The sequence below is a fragment of the Anser anser genome, assembly GCF_964211835.1.
Source record: "Anser anser genome assembly, chromosome: 23".
In the NCBI taxonomy this organism is placed as follows: domain Eukaryota; kingdom Metazoa; phylum Chordata; class Aves; order Anseriformes; family Anatidae; genus Anser; species Anser anser.
Window position 1 is genome coordinate 1,517,793 of NC_139744.1, and position 21,148 is coordinate 1,538,940.

General features: G+C 50.1%; 2 protein-coding genes and 1 long non-coding RNA gene across 4 annotated transcripts; 2 read left to right on the forward strand and 1 right to left on the reverse strand.

Moving 5' to 3' along the window:
* Window positions 1-1,972: 1,972 nt before the first annotated feature.
* On the forward strand, window positions 1,973-13,486 carry ORMDL3 (ORMDL sphingolipid biosynthesis regulator 3). The gene is made up of 4 exons (XM_083809218.1): window positions 1,973-2,111; window positions 6,903-7,109; window positions 8,583-8,734; window positions 8,864-13,486. Exons 2-4 carry the CDS (start codon window positions 6,936-6,938, stop codon window positions 8,997-8,999), a joined length of 462 nt encoding a protein of 153 aa, XP_083665344.1. The 5' UTR covers window positions 1,973-2,111; window positions 6,903-6,935; the 3' UTR covers window positions 9,000-13,486.
* A 138-nt stretch (window positions 13,487-13,624) lies between these two features.
* GSDMA (gasdermin A) lies at window positions 13,625-21,146 on the forward strand. 2 transcript variants are annotated; one of them, XM_083809189.1, is made up of 10 exons: window positions 13,625-14,046; window positions 15,292-15,604; window positions 15,796-16,003; window positions 16,546-16,711; window positions 16,809-16,902; window positions 17,713-17,760; window positions 18,036-18,190; window positions 18,601-18,751; window positions 19,205-19,278; window positions 19,902-21,146. In XM_083809189.1, the coding sequence occupies exons 2-10, from the start codon at window positions 15,391-15,393 to the stop codon at window positions 20,136-20,138; spliced, it is 1,347 nt and encodes a 448-aa protein (XP_083665315.1). In that variant the 5' UTR covers window positions 13,625-14,046; window positions 15,292-15,390; the 3' UTR covers window positions 20,139-21,146. The 2 variants fall into 2 exon arrangements, with proteins under 2 accessions (XP_083665315.1, XP_083665314.1); XM_083809188.1 differs by having other exon boundaries at window positions 15,342-15,604.
* LOC310885644 lies at window positions 18,758-19,893 on the reverse strand. Its single transcript, XR_014574883.1, has 3 exons — window positions 19,467-19,893; window positions 19,188-19,275; window positions 18,758-19,019 (listed from the first exon to the last, which is right to left on the reverse strand). It is a non-coding gene; the product is annotated as an uncharacterized lncRNA (long non-coding RNA).
* Window positions 21,147-21,148: the final 2 nt, after the last annotated feature.

Consider the following 21,148-nt stretch of genomic DNA (forward strand, 5'->3'; position numbering starts at 1 on the left):
GCTGCCTGTGCCGGGCGTGGGGATGGAGAGAGTACCCCGGGGGTGCCACGCTGACGGGCTCCGGGGCCGGCTGTGCCCTAGCAGGGTCCCACGGGAGCCAGCAGCAGAGCAGCTCGGGGCAGGGGCTGGCAGCACAAAGTGGCCTCGCCGCTCAGCGCCATGCTGCACCCTCTGCCGCTCCCCGGCAGGAGAGCTCGCCACGGCAGCGGCGCGCACAAAGGCTGCACAGATGGCCGCGCGCACCGAGGGGCCGCGGCAGCGCCACGCTGCTGGCTTTGATCGCTGTGCAAACAAAGGCACGGCCAGATGGTCGCCCCGCGCTCCAGCGCAGGAATCCTGCCTGAGCTCCCAGGCCCTGACCTTGGCCGCGCGTCCCGGCGGTGCCCGCGGGCATCGATGGCGTGCCCGACGCCTTGGCTGAGGTTTCCCAGTGGGGACACCCCCACACCCCACTGGGGTTGATCCTGCTGAGCACAGGGTGCTTTGTGCCTTTAGGGCCACAGCTCAGGGGTGCTGTGGGCAGAGCAGCTGTGAAGTGAAGCAGGGGGCGAGCGCAGCCCCCAAAGGACCCTCCTCGGGAGGTGGTGGAGACCCCGGCCCCTGCCCAGGGAGGTGGTGGACTCACCGTCCCTGGGGGTGTTTAAGGAAAGCTGGACGTGGTGCCTGGGGATGTGGTCTAGTGGGTGATGGTGGTGGCAGGGGGGCTGCTGGGCCGGGTGGTTTTGGGGAGGGGTTCCAACCCTAATGATGGGGGCCTTCATTTTGAGACTGTATGGAAAAGAAAACAACAACAACAACAGAGAAGGAACTTTTCCTTCACCTAAATTTTATTATTATTTTGCAACTCCTTCAGGTGTCCACAAGGAATTTTGCCCCTCTCCCCCCCACCCCCAAAAAAAAACAAAACAAAAAAAAAAATTGTGGCATAGAGGTATAATTTCAGTTCACACCAGAGGACATTCTTCTCACTGAAGTACAGTTAAGCCCCACAAAGTGCCAAAAAAAACTGCCAAAAAGTAATGTATTTACAAGTTAGTTTTACATGTTGGCATTATTTACTTGTCTGGTCTTGCATTCAGGGCTTGACCTATCTGGCGGGGAACATGTAATGCCGTGCAAGGTTGTTTGGTTGTATGACTGACAACACGACTTTAAAATTTTGAACTGTTTGTATAGAAGCAAAATACAGAAGAGTACACTGTCCCCAAGGGAAATGTAGAAACTACCTGTTGCTTCTCAGGTTTTAAGTTAGAAGGCGTAAGCATCTGTTAAGGTGTAAGAAAAAAGCGTAATCAGCTGTTTGAGCACAATTGTTACGTCTACATGAACATTTTCCTCTCCAATTTCCAACTTGGAGTGCAACATTTTTCATCATACTCTTAGATCAGGTCCTTGCGGGTCCTTTCCAACTCGGGATATTCTGTGATTCTGTGGTTCTAGGATTCTGTGATTCTGTGATTCCGTGATTCCGTGATTCTGTGATTCTAGGATTCTGTGGTTCTGTGGTTCTAGGATTCTGCTATTCTGTGATTTTGTGATTCTAGGATTCTGTGTTTCTAGGATCCTGTGATTCTGTGGTTCTAGGATTCTGCGGTTCTGTGATTCTGTGATTCTGTGATTCTAGGATTCTGTGATTCTAGGATTCTGTGATTCTAGGATTCTGTGGTTCTGTGTTTCTAGGATTCTGTGATTCTGTGGTTCTAGGATTCCGTGGTTCTGTGATTCTGTGACTCTGTGATTCTAGGATTCTGTGGTTCTGTGGTTCTAGGATTCTGTGACTCTGTGATTCTAGGATTCTGTGGTTCTAGGATTCTGCGGTTCTGTGATTCTGGAATTCTGGGATTCTAGGATTCTGCTATTCTGTGTTTTTGTGATTCTAGGATTCTGTGATTCTAGGATTCTGTGATTCTGTGATCCTACGATTCTGTGGTTCTGTGACTCTGTGGCCCCAGGCCCGGACTACAACTCCCGGCGTGCCGCGGGGCCGGGGCGGGACGCGCCGTGGGGCCGGCCGGGAGCGCGGCGGGTGCGCGGCGGAGAGCCCGGGCCGGGCCGGGCCGAGCCGAGCCGGGACGAGCCGAACCGGGCTGAACCGGGCCGGGGCCGCAGCGGTGAGTGCGGGCCGGGCCGGGCAGGGCCGGGCCGGACGGGGGGGGGGGGTGTCCCGCGGCGAGGCCGAGCCCCCCCGGCGTGCAGCGGGGGCAGGGGGGCGGCGGCCGGTCCCGGGGCGCAGCCGGCTCCGGTGATCCCCTGCAAAACCGGGGGCTGCTGCCGGGGGCTGGGGGCGATCCCCGGGTCCCCGCTGGGCAGCGGCCGGGGCTTTGTTCGGAGCTGGGCGGGGGGAGGGACCCCCGGCGGACAGCCCCGACCTGTAGCGCTGCCCGGTGCCCAGTGCCCCCGGAACGGGGCGGGGGGGGCAGGGATCGGGGGGAGGGGGGGCAGAGATCCGGAGGGGGACACAGATCGCTGAGGGGGGTACAGATCCCACGGGGGGGGGCACAGATCCTACAGGAGGGGCACAGATCCCACGGGGGGGGGCAGAGATCCAGAAGGGGGCACAGATCCCGCAGCGGGGGCACAGATCCCATTGGGGGGGTACAGATCCCACAGCAAGGCACAGATCCCACGGGGTGGGGCAGAGATCCAGAGGGGGACACAGATCCCATTGGGGGGGCACAGATCCCACAGCGGGGGCACAGATCCCACGGGGTGGGGCAGAGATCCAGAGGGGGACACAGATCCCACGGGGGGGGGCACAGATCCCATTGGGGGGGCACAGATCCCACAGCGGGGGCACAGATCCAGAAGGGGGCACAGATCCCATTGGGGGGGTACAGATCCCACAGCAAGGCACAGATCCCACGGGGTGGGGCAGAGATCCAGAGGGGGACACAGATCCCACGGGGGGGGCACAGATCCCACGGGGGGGGGGGGGGCACAGGTCCCACAGCAGGGCACAGATCCCACAGCGGGACACAGATCCCACGGGGGGGCACAGATCCCACAGCAGGACACAGATCCAGCTGCTGCTGTGCCCCCCCACAATCGCTCTCGCTTCTTCTGCTGCTTGCATCAGCCGGGGCCTCATCCTGACCCCCGTCCCGCCGCTGCCCCGGGTCCTGGGTTCACGGCCAGGCTCTGGCCCGGCAGAGCCTCCAGCGGCCCAGCTCGGGGCCACAAAGCAGTGCTGGTTAGTCCGACGTGCCAGCGCCTTCCCCTATCAGCCGCCTTTACGTGCAGCCAACATCTTCGAGGCACTCGATAACTCCGGCTCTCGCAAAGAAGGGTTTAAAATATTTATTTGCTGGGGAGATGGCGAGTGCTGTTGCTGCCAGAGATAGGGATCGCGGCTCTGCCGCGGCTCCCCCGGATCACAATCGCTTGCATGCTGGGAACGCTCAGGAAGATCGCCCGAGATAAGCACCTGCTGCCTTCCTCACCTCTGCGGTCCTCAGATAAAGCTCCCGCACGGAGCAGGCAGCGGGCGAGGCGGCCAGCAGCAGGGTGCAATCCTGCAGCACCCCGGGGAACGGCTGTCGGGAAGAGCCGTGCCCTGCCCGGCGTTCTGGGTCACGGCTGAGCAGCGGGACGGGACGGGGCGGGGGGTGGTGGTTGGGCTCCCCCCGGGGAGCAAAAGAAGAGGTGGGGAAGGAGCTGCGCCTCGGGGCGCTGGTGGCATGGCTTTAGGCATGGTCCTCCAGCAGCTGCTGACGTTGGGTTGTTTCCCCTTTTTGTAGAAGCAGGGAGGTGCTGTCACGTCAGCTGCTGGCAGCCCCAAAGCACCTTGCTCGGAGCCCCGGGACAGGTCCGGTTCTCCCGAGGGAGCCCTGGGCAGCCGGGAGCTCACGAGTGACGGGTGGGCAGTCGGTCAGGCAGGCACAGAAAGGCCCGGGCAGAGAGGAAGGGCTCAGCTCCTCCATCACGTGTGCTGTTTGTGTCCCACCACGACTTTTTCCCTCCTTGGATGGCCACCGTCCAACGTCAGCGCAGTCCTGACCTTCACACCCGGTCTGTTGAAACATCCAAACTTTTCTGTCCTGAAACAGCGCTGCATGACTGGGAAGGGCAGCTCAGCAGCCAGCTGCTGCAGGGGCGGAGCTGGAGTTCCTCCCGCTTTTGTGTCTCGCCTTGGTGGTTTTTTTTTTTTTTTTTTTTTTCCTGCAGGTGAACAAATCCCCGGTGTAAAATCAGAAAGCAAACAACATGGGGTCGGGGATGGGGGTAGGGATCTGAGCTTCGGCAGCGCGCTCCGTCAGCCAGACTTTTGCAATAACGTGCAAAGCTCTGTGTGCAATCTGAAGTGAGCAAAGAGCTTGGGCAAGGGCTGCGAACACGAGGTCAGAAATGGGAAAGATTCGCAAATGAAATATTTTTAAGGTGGGGAAGGCAGAGTTAGAAAAGCATGCAAAATTATCCTAATAATAGGACCTAACGCTTGCCGTCGCCACAGCTGTCTTGCAAGGCTGAATTCACCTCCTGTGCTGTTTGTACTCGCATTTCACCACTCCAGTCATTTTTACAAGCAAGGAAACTGAGGCAAAGGGAGGAGGATTGCTTCACGTGCAACGTCTGAGCTTGGCCCTTTGCCACCCAGCCTCAGCTCTGCAACTGCCCTCGTTTGCAGGTGGCGCCGGGTGGAAGTTGCTCCTTGTTTTTTGACCGCCAGACTCACAGTTGTCCCCAGATGGAAACTGCGCTTTTATTCCTCAACATCCAGGCTGCCCCTCCAGCTGTAGGCCTGCGGGCTCCTGCGGCCCTCGGATAACGGCATCACCTCGAGAAAAGAGGGGGAGCGGGAGGGCCTGGAAGATGTCGCCACCCCAGTTCCAAAGAGGAAACAATCTTCTCTTTCTGTGTTAATTAAACTCGATTTTAAAGCTTCCGGCGAGGCCGTTCAGCATCAGGCTTCCTGCACCGTCGAGTTGCTCCGAACCTCCGCTGTGCCGCTAACGCCGCTGCGCGGTTTGTCTCCATTCTCTTTGCTGCTATCTTCTGAGTACTTGAGGACTATTCATCACATCTTTCTTGAGTGTTCTCTAGACTAAACAAACCCATTTCCTTCAAGCTGTCCTTGCAGGTCATGTTTTTCCTACACCTCTGCTCATTCTCACAGCTCTGCCCTGGACTCCCTCCAGCTCCTCCCAGCACTGGACAGTATTCGAGCTGAGGCCTTACCAATATCGAGGAGAATTATTTCCTTTGTCTGGCAAGCAGCACTCCTGTTTATGCATTCCACAGCGGTGGTTGCTTTTTCTTTCTCTTTTTCCCAGTAGTATGACATTTTGGACTTGGGTTACGCCTCGCTGCAGCCCCCAGATTTCCTTTCGAAAGCCTTTAGGAGCTGCAGCAGATTCGGGACGGAGCTGCTCTCCCAGCCAGGCCTGGAGCGCTGAACTCCGGCTCCGAGTCCTGCTTCCAGACCAAGCTTCCTCGTCGGGAGTGCCCGGTAGCTGACAGCCTCTCACCCAGGAGAGGTGCCAAGAGGCTGAGCGACCCACAGATCTGTAGGGTTTTTTTCTGCAAGGGAAACAAAAGCCTTCTCCAGATGTGAACCACCTGGGTAGCAGAAGTAGCTGAGCATCCATCAGCTCACCTGGCAGCCTCTGGTGCTGAGCAAGCGCCGGCTGAAAGTGGCAGCGAGCGTCCCAGGAGCTGCAGAGTCGAGCACGAGCCGTGTGCGCGAGCCCTGGGCAGGAGCAGGAGAGCACAGCAGCTTCTGAAAGAAGCCAGGCCCAGCGCTCCGTAAGGGAACTCGCAACAGCTGGCAGCGACATCCAGCGCGTAATGTTAGATCTGGCTCGGGCTCGCCTCCTGAGACTGCGAGAGCTGGAGAGAACAGCAACTTGTTCTTCAGCTGTGGGAACGAAAGCAGCAACAACACAAGGCTAGACAGCAGGAAAAAGCCCTCGCCTCGGGGTCCTCTGCAAGGAGGGACGGGCTGTAGTACCTAACGAAACCACATTTCCTTGGGACGTGGACAGTGAGGATTTCATGCAAGGCCTTCCATATGTGAAGACAGTCTGCCTTATAGGGGTTTTAATTTGTCTCTTTGCTGTGATCCCTGAAAAGCGGTATGGCAGCCCTCATCTTCTCAGTAAGCCTAAAACGTGACCAATACCTGCTGCTGGTAGCTATCAGCGCAGCAGTCCGAAAAGCCACAGCGTTGTCCATAGGGCACTGGTCCAAAAACTGCTGGTGTTACCCACTTGCAATCTGAAAGGATAACGCTGTCTTGCGTCCTCATCTCCCTGGGATTGCTTAGAAAAACCTGAGCTCCAAGTCTCCTTCCCTACAGGGGAATTCTGCTACCACTGCCCCCATCCCGCAAGCCTTAAATTGGAAAACTTACAGACCAGACCAGGAGACCAGCGAGCCTCCAGAGCATGCAGAACCCTCCTGAATTATGCGAACTAACCGGGTGATCTGTTGAAAAATAGCTGCTCTGCCTTCACTCTTCAAATACTAGTGTTTGCTTTCTTAGTTTAAAGTACGTTGAACCCAGAAACATGTAAGAAACTTCATGAGCCAAGTGCTTCCATTATTAATACTGTGATGATGGCTTAAAAAGCACTTAAAGTATTCATCTGAGTCTTGTGAGTCTTGTCAGGCAGGACTCGCGTTGAACATTGACATCTTGGTTCCAGGAAAACGCTTCACACGTAGCTTCTGTCACAGACAGGCTCCCCACACGCTGTTCCCAAACGCAAGCTGCTCCCAGATTCAGCCTCCCCTCAGAAACATCAGTAACAAGGTGCAGAGAAATGAACCAACGCGGGATTTTTTTATAGCAAACAAAAATTTCAGCTCGCTTAACAGCAAGACCCTCCACCACCGCTGTGCTTAGCTGAGAAATTTGGACGGAGGGTTAGAGCGGTCCGAGTCCTAACCTGACTCTGCTTTAGTTTCAGGGGTGCCCAACTGACACGAGAGCCACCATGAACGTGGGAACGGCACACAGCGAGGTGAACCCCAACACCCGTGTCATGAACAGCCGCGGCATCTGGTTGTCCTACGTCCTTGGAATCGGCCTGCTGCACGTTGTGCTCCTGAGCATCCCCTTCTTCAGCGTGCCCGTGGTTTGGACTCTCACTAACATCATTCACAACATGGTAAGGAAGCGGCGTGGTTGGTTTGACTTCTGGGGCACGGAGAGGTAATCTCTCTGCACCAGCTGTTCTTTTGAGAGAGATCTAATCCAGCTCTTGTTGACACAGTTCCTTTCTCTGTTTCCAAAGACGTGGGGTAAGTTACTCAACCTCCAGCCCTCAGACTGCGCCTTTTCCTCTAGGTCATATATTTAAATCCAGCCTAGGTACTGATAAGACTCCAAGCATCTGGTAAGGCTGCCCAGAGGGGACACAACTGATTTGCCTGCAGAGCAAATCCCTTCGCTGTGTCCACCCTAGCAGAGGAATAGCTGTACCAGGCCACAGAAGCTGGCGTGGCAGCTTTCACTTGGGTTGATACAATCAGACTGGATCAGCCTCGTCACAGTTAGAAAGCAAGATTAACCCTCAGCTCGCTCTGCTTAAAGTAAAAGATTGGTCCAGAGACAGATTCTCCCCTTGTAAGCATCAGGTACCCAAATGACAATGTGTCAGAGCATCGGGCTAGGGGAAGCGGGGCGCCTGCTCCGTTCACACAGCGCGGTCTTGTGCTGTGCTGCAGCCACGCAGTGACAACTTCCCCAGTGAGCAGAAGAAAACCATGCTCTGTTTAACTGCTCACTTCCATGCCTCTGCCATCCCGTTGTTCAAGTCTTAGCACGCTTGGGTCCTAGGGCTCGAGCAGACCTCTCCACAGCCATTCGCCCTCAGGCGAAAGAGGCAGAATACTTCAGAGGCGCAGCAATCAGTTTTGTGTCATTTATTTTAAATAGCATCTCGGCCCAAGACTATCTCAGCGACAAAAAACACCCTTATCGGGGACCCTCACGCTCATATTATTCCCATCTCTAGTGAAAAGAAAACAACACGCCGGCTAGAACTGCTAGGGGCTGAGTTCAGTGCATGCTACCTGCATTTCATGCAGCTCCTTCCCCTGCTCTCCTCTGCCAGCTTAAGTGCTTAGGTCCTGGGAGCAGAAAGGAGTTAAAGCCAGCAATGGCTGTGCTTGAAAGATGTGTCTGACTGAGCCAGACGCTTGCTGCTTATCTCTAAGCTGTGTTCCACTTTCAGGTTAACTTGTAATCAGAATAGTAACAGACCCTTACTGCCTGCAGGTCTAGCAGCACTTTTTTTAGAAAGCATTTAGCATTGCTGCTGCACGGTAGAGCGAGTCCATGCTAATCTCCTCATCCAAGTGCTGTAATCCTGCAGCTACCTTCTTGCCTCCTGTGCAAGAGCCGAGTGAGAGGCCCCACATGCAACAGCCAAGCCTGGGAGAGCCCCGGCTAGTGGCCTTCACCCTAACTCACTGCTTCAGAAGCCGCTGTTTGAGTTTGCCAGCAATGGCAATGCGTCCCTCTAGCGGGACAGCGTGCTGGTGCAAGCTGCCTGCCCGAAACCTCTCACCGCTGTGCTGCGCGTGCTGAAGTTGTGCCGTTCGTTGCGTTGATCCCGCTGTACGTGTGTTTGCTGCAGAGCATGTACATCTTCCTACATACCGTGAAAGGAACCCCTTTTGAGACGCCAGATCAGGGGAAGGCTCGGCTGCTCACGCACTGGGAGCAGATGGACTACGGCGTGCAGTTCACAGCGTCCCGCAAGTTCCTGACCATCATGCCCATCGTACTGTGAGTACCGCAGGGCAGCTGAGCTGCCTCGTGTCCTGTGCTGGTCAGCGCTCCTGCTGCCCGTGCTGTCTGGGGAAACAGAAAGCATGAAGTGGTGTTAATTCCTTGTTTTGTTCCCTGCCTTTCCAGGTATTTTCTAACCAGCTTTTACACAAAGTATGACCGGATACACTTCGTAATCAACACCATCTCCCTAATGAGCGTCCTGATCCCCAAGCTGCCTCAGTTTCACGGAGTCCGGATCTTTGGGATCAACAAGTACTGAACTGCGTAGACGGAGCGCATGGAAGAGGAGCAGAGGCGAGGGGAAGTTCCTTCTCTCTTGCTCTGTTTCTTCACCCCCATGCCCACTGGGATCTGATTTCACAGCGGCTGTTTAAACGCAGTACCCAATAGACATATACCGCATGCTGGATCCTCATGCCCAATAAATCTAAACAAGCTCCAGAGTAGAGTTTAGCGCGGAGCAGGATACATGACGCTGGATTTTCTTTTATTCCAGCATCATAAATAGATGGAGATACACTGAGACTTCAAGGTACAAAGAGGATGAGTTACGGGAAGATCGTCATCTATCCCAGACATTGAACGGCGAGAACAGGGATGAGGGGAAAAGCTTTTAGTGCTGGTACTATTGCTGTGGTAAATGCACTTTAACATACATTTCCCTTTCTGAAGCTAGGTGCTTTAAGCGATATGTGGGGAAGTTCAAAGGGAGACAGCCAGACTTCCCCAATAGTTGATTGTTTTGGGGTTTGAGTCCCGTTTTGGGGCAGGGGAGGAGAGGGAGGGGGAACAGAATGACAGATTTGCATTTTGAAATCTTTTACGCCACTGAGAAAGGAAGTTCTTTTACTAAAAACAGTACAGGAAAGAATCACCTGCAATTTGACAAAGCTTTCAGTTTTCTGTGGTACCATTCGTGTGGTTCAGGGAAAAGATTACCAGACCCTAAGCTACAGTTGTTACTTCCAACTTGTACCAGAATTTGTCTGGGTAACGTTGCTCCCAAGCCCAAACCACTAAAATTTTAAAGCACGCTGAGCACTCAGGCAGTGCAGCGTTTGGATTAAAGGCCAGGTTGCAGCTCATTTTAATGATTAACTACAAATGCCACTGAGGTACTTGGTACATGGAGATTGCATGAGCATGGGAGAAGCTGCTGACTGATGGGTACAGGCCAAGCGAGAGATGGACGGCTGCCTGCTATATCAGTGGCAATAATTGGAATTTTTCTCCTCCATCCGTCTCCTTGGTCTCTTAGGTCTGTGTACACGTTACTGAGATCTGCCAGTCCTAACTGTGGACTTGACATGCAAGCCTCCATGTGGCAAACAAGTGATGCCTGACTGCCTGGCACTCAGCGCCACGCGCAAATGCTGCAGCAGCAGCCCCTGGGCCCAGGGTGACGCTGCCAAGGGTGAGGGAGCTGCAGGAGGGCAATGCTAACGAGCGGCACGCTGAAGTGACCAAGAGAAGGGTGTTGCGGGGCACTGAGGACAACAGATGATTTGGTATAGGAAGCAAAATGAGCCTTTTCCCCCATAAAACTACCACCTGAATGAAAAAAGGTCTGCAGGTTTAGACTTCCTGGCTGAGATGCCTTTCTGCTGTTCAAAGCAATCGGTTTTTCTTTTGGGTTGCGTGCCCGATGAAATGTGTTTTTCCTCATGCTTCCCCTGTAAACTTAGGAAAGCCTGTATTTTTTGTTGTCTTAGTGCTTATATTGTCTCACACTGACAATGGTAGAAACTTTTTTAGTATGCTGGTTTTGTTCCTGCATTAGCTAAGCCTAGCTTAAGAAGTCACAGTGGATATTGAATTGATCGATGGTCTGAGCATAGGACAGAGGAACTCCAAGTTCACATGTAAGATCCAGTACTACTCCATGCGTAATTTGAGGCAAGCTGCTTTACCTCTCTGTCTCAGATTAACTACCAGACTGCTGCAGAGAAGGGAGAAAACACTTAGCATACCTCAGAGGGATGCTGGAACGCATAGAGAATCATTACCTAATATGTTTGAAAAACAGAAATATTTTAAGTGAAAACGAAGCTTTCGAGAAAGTAGAAAGAAGATTTCAAGAAGGTAGAAAGAGAAGAGCTTGGCTTGATATTTGAGCGCTGTTCTCCAGAGAGAGTTTGGCAGATGTGTAGCGTACTTGATTGGGGAGGGGTTTTAAACCTTTTAACCACCACGACATAGGGACTGCTGCTTTAGTTAAGGTACTATGTTCCCTAAAGCTAATATACTCTTTAAGCTACTAGACAATGACTTTTGGTGAGAAAAGAAAAAAAGTGTTTTTGGAATAGAACTGTTTTGTCAATCAGCTGAGTACTTTTGAAATTAGTAAGAGATCACCGATGCCCAGAACGCTTACGGAAAGACCGCTGCCCTCAAAGGTGCAGCGCCTGTTCTTAACGGGGTGGCTAAGGCTGCATCCGTAAGGCAGACCGTGCTGCTCAGCGGATCCGAATTCCTGATAGCACACACAACATCTGGTAAATCTCCAGAAGGAAGAACACTATTCATTTAGGTAGAATACGAGGGGGGGAACATCAACTTTTTTGCAACAATAACAGTAGCTATACCAAGGGTGCTTTTGCTTAAAATATTACTTCCATAGATACAGACATATACTGATTATTTCTAAGTATATGTGCCTCACTCAAAGCCAGAGCAGTTTTGATATTTTTAGCATAAGCACAAATTGAAGGTAGAGGATCAGCTTTCTTCAAAGTACAGCGCTGTAGGTGCATCAAACGCCTTGGCATTATAACAGCTGAGGATCTGGATATATATTATTTGTGCTGTTAACTGACACTATGGACATTTGATTGCATTTTGTTAAATTAAAGGTCATCGGTAAAACAACAGAGGATGGAATTCCAAATTTCTGGAAAAGGCTGTTTTTAAAGCCCAGAGCCTAAAATGTTGGGCAAAGCCTTAATTATAATAATAAGCTTTTCTGATATACTTTATTGACACTGAAATCATTAAAATAGCCATTACACAAGTGTCCATATTTGGGGTCACATGGCAAATGACATTCTTTCCAAGGCACGTGTAGCATTTTTTGCCACAAAATATCTGGAGTTAACTTGGACTCATACAGTTAATCCAATCAAGTGAAATATAAATGAAAACTGGAGAAATATGGGCAGAACTGAGAGCAAGAGTTGAAGAAAGATTTCATGTTAATAATATGGTGTATTGAGTAGCTTCATTAGATTTATAATTACTTGAACAGTTATTGATCTGATATCTTCCTTAAGATCCCATCTTAAGGGTAGGTAGAAGAATTAATCAAAAATAGGAAAGGAACCATAAAAAAAAAAAGCTTTGGGTACTGCTGGTCAAGCCACCTTCATGTGAGTTTTGTGGCTGGTTCCTTCCTGCCAGTGTCATAGGAGCGAGTCGTACCTGACCAAATTTTCTTTGTTGCGGTGGTGTGAAAGTAATGAATACAGTTCTGGGTGTCCTGGAACTCCGTACTGAAACCACTTCTGGGTTACTCGTTTGCTAAATTCATATGGAAGTGAGTTCAGTGCTTGAAGGCTAATCTTGCGCACACAAAAGTTAATGAACTTAGTCAAAACACTAAAAATCTCATGGGGTAAGTCATTTCTGAGAAAAGGGACGTTGGAACAGCACGGACAGGAGGAGGGTTTTTTAGACATATGTTTGCAGCTGGCATAGCGATGATCCAAGGGCAAAAGCCTACCTTGTGTGCTGAGAGTCAGAACGGGAGCCCAAAGACTGCCCACTCCTTCTTTTAGGCTGTGGAATTTTCTCCGGTACCTCTGTGAAGGAGATAATTGAGCATTATTGATTTTAAACAGGATTTTGATCACATTGCACTTGACAGATTTTCCCCTTGAACTTACACTGTACACAGTAACGAGGATAAACTTCAGCTGGAGAACTAAGGTGTGTGACTCCTTGTGTGACTGAGAAACAATGACTGGGCAAGTAGGTACTTAAAATGCTTTTCTTTTTTGTTCTGCGATGAATGCAGGAGAAAAGCTTCAGAAACCCACCCCTTGAGCAGTTCACAGGCACTGGCAAGCAGCCATCCCTCCGCCTGAGCCTGATCTTGCGGGCAAGGCCTCCTCTAAGCCATCATTAAGACAGTGCACCTATTAACGCCATGTGGAAGCCGCTGCACCAGGGAAACGAGGGAACAATCAAGTGCTACCAGTTGGTGAATCAGGGAATCCTGTCTTGTAATTCCTTTAACAGAGCTAGCGGATGTTACACAGTCCAACCCTTTGCAGGAAAAAAAGCCTTTAAAATAAAAACAAAAGCCTGAGGTCTAGGGCTACTTAATTCTCGAGTACTTTTTTTTTAATTCATTGTTTAGTTTTTTGTTTGTTTTAATAGAAGGTTGGTACTGGCCCTTGAAAAGGGGACAGCAGTTGGGTTACCATTGTTAACGCATTAATATTTCTTATTGTGACTTACATTGCTTTATCATCGCGCATAACGTATTTTAAGCATGCGAGAGTTTGCGTTTATGTATCCTCCTTGGATGAATTTAAGTGAGCTAAATTAGTTTTGTTTTTTAATGGAACATTCTGACATTGTACATAGTTTTAGGGTTGTTTTGTTTTTTCTCCCAGTAGCCCTTCTTTTTGCTGTGGATACCGAAGTCTCATGTAGAGAACTTTCTAAAATAAAAGTGTGAATATTTTTATTACTCCTTTGTACAGCATTCTAAGAGAAACTAATAAAGTAAGTATTCATGTAAAAGCTCGTACTCGATTCCTTGAATTCCCACGTGGACCGGTTTTGCTTTTAAACGTGCAGCTGGAAGCCCACCAGGCCAGGGGCTGCAGCGAAGCAAAGAGTTGGCCAAGGAGACCGCTCAACAGAGGCTGCTGAAGGCACCGCACACCTCGCAGCTTGGCGCTGTCACAGGTCTACTGAGATCGCTCCCAGGCCACAACGCGCTGTTCCCCATCCCAGCGGCTCGCGATCAGAAAACCAGAACCACGCCAGAAGCCTGGGAATAACCAACTGGCCTCCAGACGAGTTACCTACGGATGTGGTACGGAGCATGGCGGCAGACCACAGAATGACTGGTCAGCAAAAAAGCTTTCGGGCAAGGACTTTGCATCTGCAGCTGTTTGCTGACTTTGCCCTTAAAATAAGTTTGGTGCTTCCGGAACCGGCCAGGAAGCAGGCAGGGAGCAGCTGCCTCGCCCCACTGCTGACAGACGCCTGCATCGCTCCAGCGGCACAGACGCACGCCCCGGCCTTTCCCACCACCTGCGAGATAAGAGAAGGCGTTTCGCTCCGCAAACAGGCAGGTACGTTTTTTAAAGCTTTGCGTACAGCAGAGGGGGAGAGCAAATCGTTAGTTCTTGCTAGGTTTTATCTGGTTTTGAAATCCTCCGATGGAATGTGTCCCGCAGGCACTGCCGAATCCATCCCACGTTAGGCAGCCAGGACTGCCGCTTCCCCCGGCAGCGTACCTCCTTCCTGACATGACAGTAACTCCCCAAAGAATCAGACTCACCAAGTCTGTTTTTTTTTCAGTCCCCTGGGGCGCATTAAAGCAAGACAGAGGGAAAGAAAAGCTCCCCACGCACCCCAAATGAATGGGAGCTGTTCGTCTGAGCCACAGGCAGGGAGCTGTTGCTATTTAACAGGACTCGATAAAGCAGGGCGCAGAAGGGAGAGACCACACCAGCACCTAAAGAAGTTTCATTTGTAAATTAAAGTTGTCCTTCCCTGTGCCATACGTACCTATACCGAAGGGCGTAATAAGCAAAACCGAAACTTTGGAGTCGAAACCAGCTGCAACAGGACTCGGAGGGCAATTTCTTTTCTCTCCCTCCAACACCCAGCTTTCCTCCGTGGGGGAACCTGCAGCTCTGCGGGCATGTCATGGTTTGGGGGAGAAGGGGTACAGACGAAACGAACCCGAAATGCTGAGGAACACCTTGGCACAGAACAAGCGTTCCCATTTCCCCAGCCCACTGTCCTCAACGCTTTCACTTCCTTAGAGACCAACGGAATCAGTTTTCTAAGGCTATTTCGAAACAGGGCAAAGCCTTACTCATCCGTCAGGCATCAAGGCCCAAGGGGAAAAACGCAGAAGCAGTGCTTATGAAGAAACTAAAAAAAAACGGCAAAAAAAATGATAAAAAAAAAAGTTAAACCTTGTGTAAGGGCAATGTATTAGAGATTCAAGTATTTAGGACCACGATAGGCGGTATAGACGGTTAAGCAGCCGTGCCTGGTTTTAGTAATGAAAATTGTTACGCTCTGTGCTGGGTACATGCAAGCGATGAAATGTCTCCAGTGAGACCAGCAGCACCGAGGCTCCGTCCCGCAGCAGCAGCTAGCTGCGTTCTCAGTTCTGCAACAACTGAAGTTACACCGCAGGCAAGGATAAGCCCCACTAAGCCTAACGAGCGAGCCACAGCTGCTAATCCTACCTCGCCACGTGCTTCCCTCCAACAACCTTATGCACGCTGCGTCCTTGTACTAATGGAGGCTTTGGGGGGTTATTATCCTTAAAAATTAAGGAGTGATGCATTTTGTTACAGCCTTCTGCTTGTATTACAAGTCACTTTGCTTGTCTTGCCTATTTCCTAAGGCACAAGCACGCTTCCTCTCGGTTCCGGAATTTATCAAGCCGCAGCAGAATGTTTAAAAAAGTCACCCAAAATGTGGCAAAGCAAATGGATCCAAAGGGAGAGCTGGTTCCAGTCGAAAGTATCGTCGACCAAGACCATTTCAGAATTCACTGTCTAGTTAGAAGAAAAAGAAAAACCGCATTCCGCCCATTTCCCTCCTACAAACGGACAGAATATAAACTCCACGACGTGCTGCTGCCTGGAAAAGACGGTAAAAGTGACGGTAAAGTCCACATTTATCATTCTTGCTTATAATTTCCACAGGCAAAACACTTGCATCATCCTGCTTCCTCGCAATGGCTAATTAAGGATTCATTTGTGCCTGAACTCTACCACGCTGCGTCTTTTCTGTATGGACGACAGCCATAACACTGTCTGTGTAACCACGCTAACTAACTCTTCGAATCATTTCAGAGTCCCTTCTCGGCAGAGACCAGCAAGACTCGAGGCAGTATGCAACCGCGGGAAGTGCCTGTGACCGAGTCGATGGGGCTGTGAGCGTTGCCACCGAACCCACGCTGGTAGAACTAGGAGGGTCTGCCTCTTTCTCCAAAAAGTGGTCCATCAAGATGGAAGAAAGGCACCTACCAGTACAGCAACTCGATGTGCTGACGACAGAAAGGTAAGGCAGACACAACCGGAGGACGCGCCCTCCAGTCGTACTCCTCTGCCTCACGCACACAAGGTTTTCTCAACAGCCAACACCGAATTAAAGCCTGAGACCACGCAGGCCGGTAGCTATGCCCACTTCTGGAGGACAGGGAAGAGAGGTGGTAAAGCTGCAGCTTTGTAACGCTTATAGATTTCTTTGTTATTCAGAAAGCAGAGCACCTCCATGCAAGTCAAGCCACCTTTTCTCATGGTTTGTACCCGGCAAGGAGCGCACAGATGAGGACAGATCGCCTACATGGCCGCCCAGGACAGGCCTTGCTGCCATGGTCCCCCTCAGACACAGAAGCGAAATGCAATGAGGACAGCAGGAATTACAGCCTAGTTTCTGCCACCGTTTTCCCCCCCAGAAGCCCCTCACATTGTGATATTTGTGTCCTTGTGTAGCAGGAGAAAGGGGACAAGCTGTGGCTCTAAGTAGGCTACGCTACTTTTGGCATAACTCACATACAGAGGCACGTTTAGCGGAGATATTGCATCCTTTCTCTCCTCTAGAAAAGTCAACACGAATCACCCCTTCATTCAGCAACTACGGGAGGATGAACAGAATTTATATGTGGTTCACAAAACGATAGAAGCCTCAGAGGAGGTCAGCTATGAAGAATCCACCAAGGCAACAGGAAAATTCGTGGCCCAGCTTTATGCCAAGTTTTTTGCAAAGGTTTGGTTCCTCTCCAGCTCAGGAGTCAGTCCTTCCTGGCCCCCTGCATGCCATTCAGGCCAGTAACAGATTCTATTTTATTTTTTTAACCAACCAGGGTACCAGCATGAGGAAACAAAGCATAACCATACCCAAGGGCTGCATCCTAGCCTTCAGGGTGATCCAGGTGACCATTAAAGATGCGGAATGGGGTGAGTAACTTTCAGAACCTACCAACTCCTCCATTCGGGAAACAACGCAGCAAAAACATTTTCTAAAATGTCACTCAGCCCCTCGGCCACCCGTAGCTCATCTGCAAGCACAAACACAATAGAAATAGCAGAAATCACGTGGGAAAGGCTCAGTACACAAGTTAAAAGGGCAACCTGGGAAAGCAACGCAGTTTGCAGGGAGGGGTGGTAAGAAAATGAAAGCAAGGTAAAGGAAGTCCCAGCTCGACATTTCATGAACTGCAGGGACAGCTCCTCTTGAAAAACTGGCGCAGAGGACAAAGGTGGTTCTGGCTTGTTTTCTTTCCTCCTCAGAAGAAAAGTGCCAGGGAGAAAACCGGGCGGCCGAGGCTTTGGTGGGAGCACTGGGCAGGGGTGCTCGCGCTGGCTAGGCAGAGGAAGGAGGGACATCCCTGACGCCTGCCACGGGATTTGAGATTTGGCTTGCTTCCCCCTGTGCTTCGTGCCTGCGTGGATCCCATCGAGTACAAGAGGCCATTTAAATTCGATGTATTTTAGCACAGGCTTTGGCCAGCGCAGGCCCTAATAGGAGGCATGTGACAGCAGAGGAGGGGGTCTAGAAATGATGGAGTTTAAACGAACCCTGAAATGAGCGGGCAGAAGACTGTAGGTAAGGGTGCAAATACCAGTCTGACCCACAGTTACCACGTGAGATTTGAGAACTGTGATACTACTACCTTCAGACTCAAAAAAAAGACCAAACCAACCAACACTACCTCTCCAGCTCTAAATATTTTCTAAATTAGCAACTCCCTTTTTATACTGTTGCAGGTATTCACCATATCCCAGAGAATAATACATCAACATTCGTATCTGATGGTAAGCAACGTACTTCAATACTTCCACTTGCACTACTTTTACCTCATTTGGGTAAGGTGGACTCTCTCGGGCTAGTACGAACCCCACGCAGCAGTGGTTACTGCCACTACTGCCTACTACCTGCGCCGTGACAATTGTCCAACTCAAAACTGGGCATTACTTTCAAAAATACTCCTAGAAATGTTTCGAATTCTAAACTTAGGGATGCCGGTGATCTTTCTGTAGGACTGCCTAGTTTAAAAGAGAAATGTTTGGACACTCTTTCTGGTTTCCAGGTATCACACAGGGACAATTTGGAGTGCTGAAGAAAGAAGTAAAGCAGAACTGCCAAGCTTTCTCCCAGCTGCCTGTTGAGCTGAGGGGCACGTTTTTAGAAGCCATCAAAGTTGCATTGAGAGACAAGGATGTCTTTCAAGAATTGGCCCAGAAAGTAAGCAAAGTTCTTCATACTGCCAGGATTTGTAAGTAAAGATATCTGTTATCAGACCTCCTGTCCCAAGTCTGCTCTTGTACCACAACTACCAACCCCAAATCCTCCACTCAGCACGTGCCTGGTCTCCATCACGGCGCGGAGAAAGGAGGTCCTCAGTACACAGCGAGCTTCTGAAATATGTCCTGAATATAGACTAGATTTATCTGATGGTATCAAAGTATTTAAATTCCATATTCTGCATTTAACTGTGAATGCTAGATGTTCAGTGTTAACCTCATAAATAGCTTAAGGAGGAGAAAAAAAAAACATTACAGGACTTCATACACTTGCTTCTCCAGGTATATTGCAAAGAACTATCAACAGAATCGTCTCTTAAATCCTGAAATTTCTCTCTCTTATTCCCCTAGATGGAAGCAGTTTATTATGAAACTAATACTTGTGAGCTGACAACACAGAGCCCAAAGCTAAAAGAAATGCTGAGCAGCTTACAGTCTCTTTCAAGAAACGATCTCCATAGCCCGGCAGAAGCAGTTTACTACACTCTCGATGCTCTCAGTGGTAAGGCTTTCTGGCCACTTTGATAGGGAAATCCAGTAGTACTAGACTACATTAAGTGCATTCCTACCTGCAAAACTAACAAACTACAGAAAACTTACAGAGAGGCTTGCAGAGAATTTACATAAAGCAACGTAAAGACGGCAAGATTACATGACGGAAACTGCAGTACAAATTCCAAAGTTCTTTTCCCAACGCTGCCACAAAACACGGTCTGAGCCTCTCGTCAGCCTTCAGCCTGCGCTGCTGCTTGTACGCTTGCTAACGTCACCTGTGCACAGAGCAATGGCTTTATTCATCTCACAGGGAGGCCACGCAATTAATTCAGTTCAAAAAGTCTAAAGAACTTCTGACCAAGCAAGCGTTCTGAGCAAGACCGTCACCCTTTTTATCTCGCTAGTTGTCTCTAAAACAAATTGGCGGGTGTTTTGTTACATACCTCTTTTCGTTCTCCAGAGCAAACAGAGGAACAGCGGCTGGTCCTGCTAGAATCCCTGGAAAAGAAGGCTGTGCGACATCAGCGTAACCTGGTGAGAGAACAGAACATACATTACTGACATCTGGCTGAAAATAAAGCACAGGAGGGCAGGGGGCAGTGTTATGTCAGGCAAAGCAACGTTTCGATTACGGCAATAGTAGCAGTATCACAACTCAAAGTAATGCTGAAAAGAAAGGAATGAATAACTGCTTCAAACTTGGCAGGAATCAAAATACTTACTCTGAAAGGAATCTCCCCCAAACACAAAGATTTCTAACAACTGTTTCACTGATAATAAGCAGTAAATTAGATCCAGCTGACTACCATTTTTCTTGAAAGCATGGTCAGAATTTGCTGGTTTATTTAGCTCCAGATTAAAAAAGAAGAAAACGACCTTTAGTTTTTTTGGACATAACTGGTTTACAGGAAATTGAACTCAATACACAAGCATGAAAATTTCCCAGGGTAAAAGGCCCCATACAGAAAAGCGCACTGTTTAGAGGGCCTGTAAGATGAGAAAGCACTTCACAAGTCAGGGATCATTACTTAAAGCACTTCACAAGTCAGGGATCATTACTTAAGAGCTTCCACAGATGGGATTGTTAAAATTTTAACAATCCCAAAATTTTAACAATCCCATGTTAAGATTTTGCTTTTTTTGTTTTTGCTGCAAAGGTTGAGCGCTTCTTCAAATGCAAGACAGAAGACACAGAGTGGCGTTCTGGTGGGGGTGACATCTTGCTCCCCTTCTCGGCGGATGGGGAAGATAAAACAACCATCGCAATGCTCGAGATGAGTGGAGTGAGGATCCCAAAAAATGAATTTGCTATCTGCGATGAAGAAGGCTTCTTAGCCCTCGAAGCCCTGTACGCATCTCTGTATTCACTAGATCTCCTGAGTAACTCAGAATAGGCTACACATGTCCTCAGTTAGGGCTGATTTAAAGGGAGCGATTTAACAATGTAATTGAAAAGCTATTACCTTAAGTCTCTTTTGAAATTTTATCCCTGTGTAGGCGAGGCACCCTTTTAAGTGCTCAGAGCTGCTTTTCCCACCCATTTCTGAGCAGATTTAAATCAACAAAGCTGCTAATAGAAGCCTGAGGCTGGATATCAACATTAATTTTTCCCCCATATGAATGTAGAGTGCTAACCGAATAACCCACTACCCCAGAGAGTCCCAGTCCCGTCAGCCGTACTGCACGCGATCACTTTTAATGAAAAAAATTAATCAAAAAGGTACAGAGATACACTGCAATCATTCAAAAATACTTGGAAGGTGAAGGCCTGGGTGCATTTCCATCCCTGTGCGACAGCGGGGAGCCCTGGGACCTCAGGGCATTTTGGTGTCCCACACGCAGTGAAACGGCGCCGTGACCCCACAACAACACCCCCTAAGTGGTAGTGAGGCGTAAGGGCTACAAAGATGGTTAGAGGACTGGAGTATGTCTTGTATGAGGACAGGCTGAAAGAACCAGGCCTGATCAGCCTGGAAAAGAGAAGTCTGAGGGGAGACCTCATTAATGTATTAATGGTATCGAGAGGATGGAGCCGGTCTCTTTTCGGTTGCGCCCAGCGGCAGGACGAGAGGCGGCAGGCACAAACTGAAGCACAGGAGGTTCTGGCTGAATGTGGGGGGGAGCACTTCTTTACTGCGAGGTGACAGAGCATCGAAACGGGTTGCCCTGAGAGGTTTTGGAGTCTCCTTCTCCGGAGATACCCAAAACCCAGGTGGGTGCCATCCTGTGCAAGGGGCTCTGTGTGACCCTGCTCGGCCGGGGGGTTGGACTGCGTGGTCTCCGGGGGTCCCTTCCAACCTCAGCCATTCTGCTTTTGTGATTCTGTGAAATGACTACTGCTTTAAAATAATGACACGAATGTCCTGAGCGCTGCTTAATAAAGAACAATCCCTTATGGAACACT

What these genes read in the sequence shown, in the direction of transcription:
- ORMDL3 (XM_083809218.1), top strand. Translation starts at nt 6,936, where the DNA reads ATGAACGTGGGAACGGCACACAGCGAGGTGAACCCCAACACCCGTGTC. An exon ending in CTAACATCATTCACAACATG is followed by an intron (nt 7,110 to 8,582) that starts GTAAGGAAGCGG and finishes TGTTTGCTGCAG; the next exon opens with AGCATGTACATCTTCCTACA. An exon ending in ACCATCATGCCCATCGTACT is followed by an intron (nt 8,735 to 8,863) that starts GTGAGTACCGCA and finishes CTGCCTTTCCAG; the next exon opens with GTATTTTCTAACCAGCTTTT.
- GSDMA (XM_083809189.1), top strand. Translation starts at nt 15,391, where the DNA reads ATGTTTAAAAAAGTCACCCAAAATGTGGCAAAGCAAATGGATCCAAAG. An exon ending in GATGTGCTGACGACAGAAAG is followed by an intron (nt 16,004 to 16,545) that starts GTAAGGCAGACA and finishes TCTCTCCTCTAG; the next exon opens with AAAAGTCAACACGAATCACC. An exon ending in CACTCTCGATGCTCTCAGTG is followed by an intron (nt 18,752 to 19,204) that starts GTAAGGCTTTCT and finishes TTCGTTCTCCAG; the next exon opens with AGCAAACAGAGGAACAGCGG.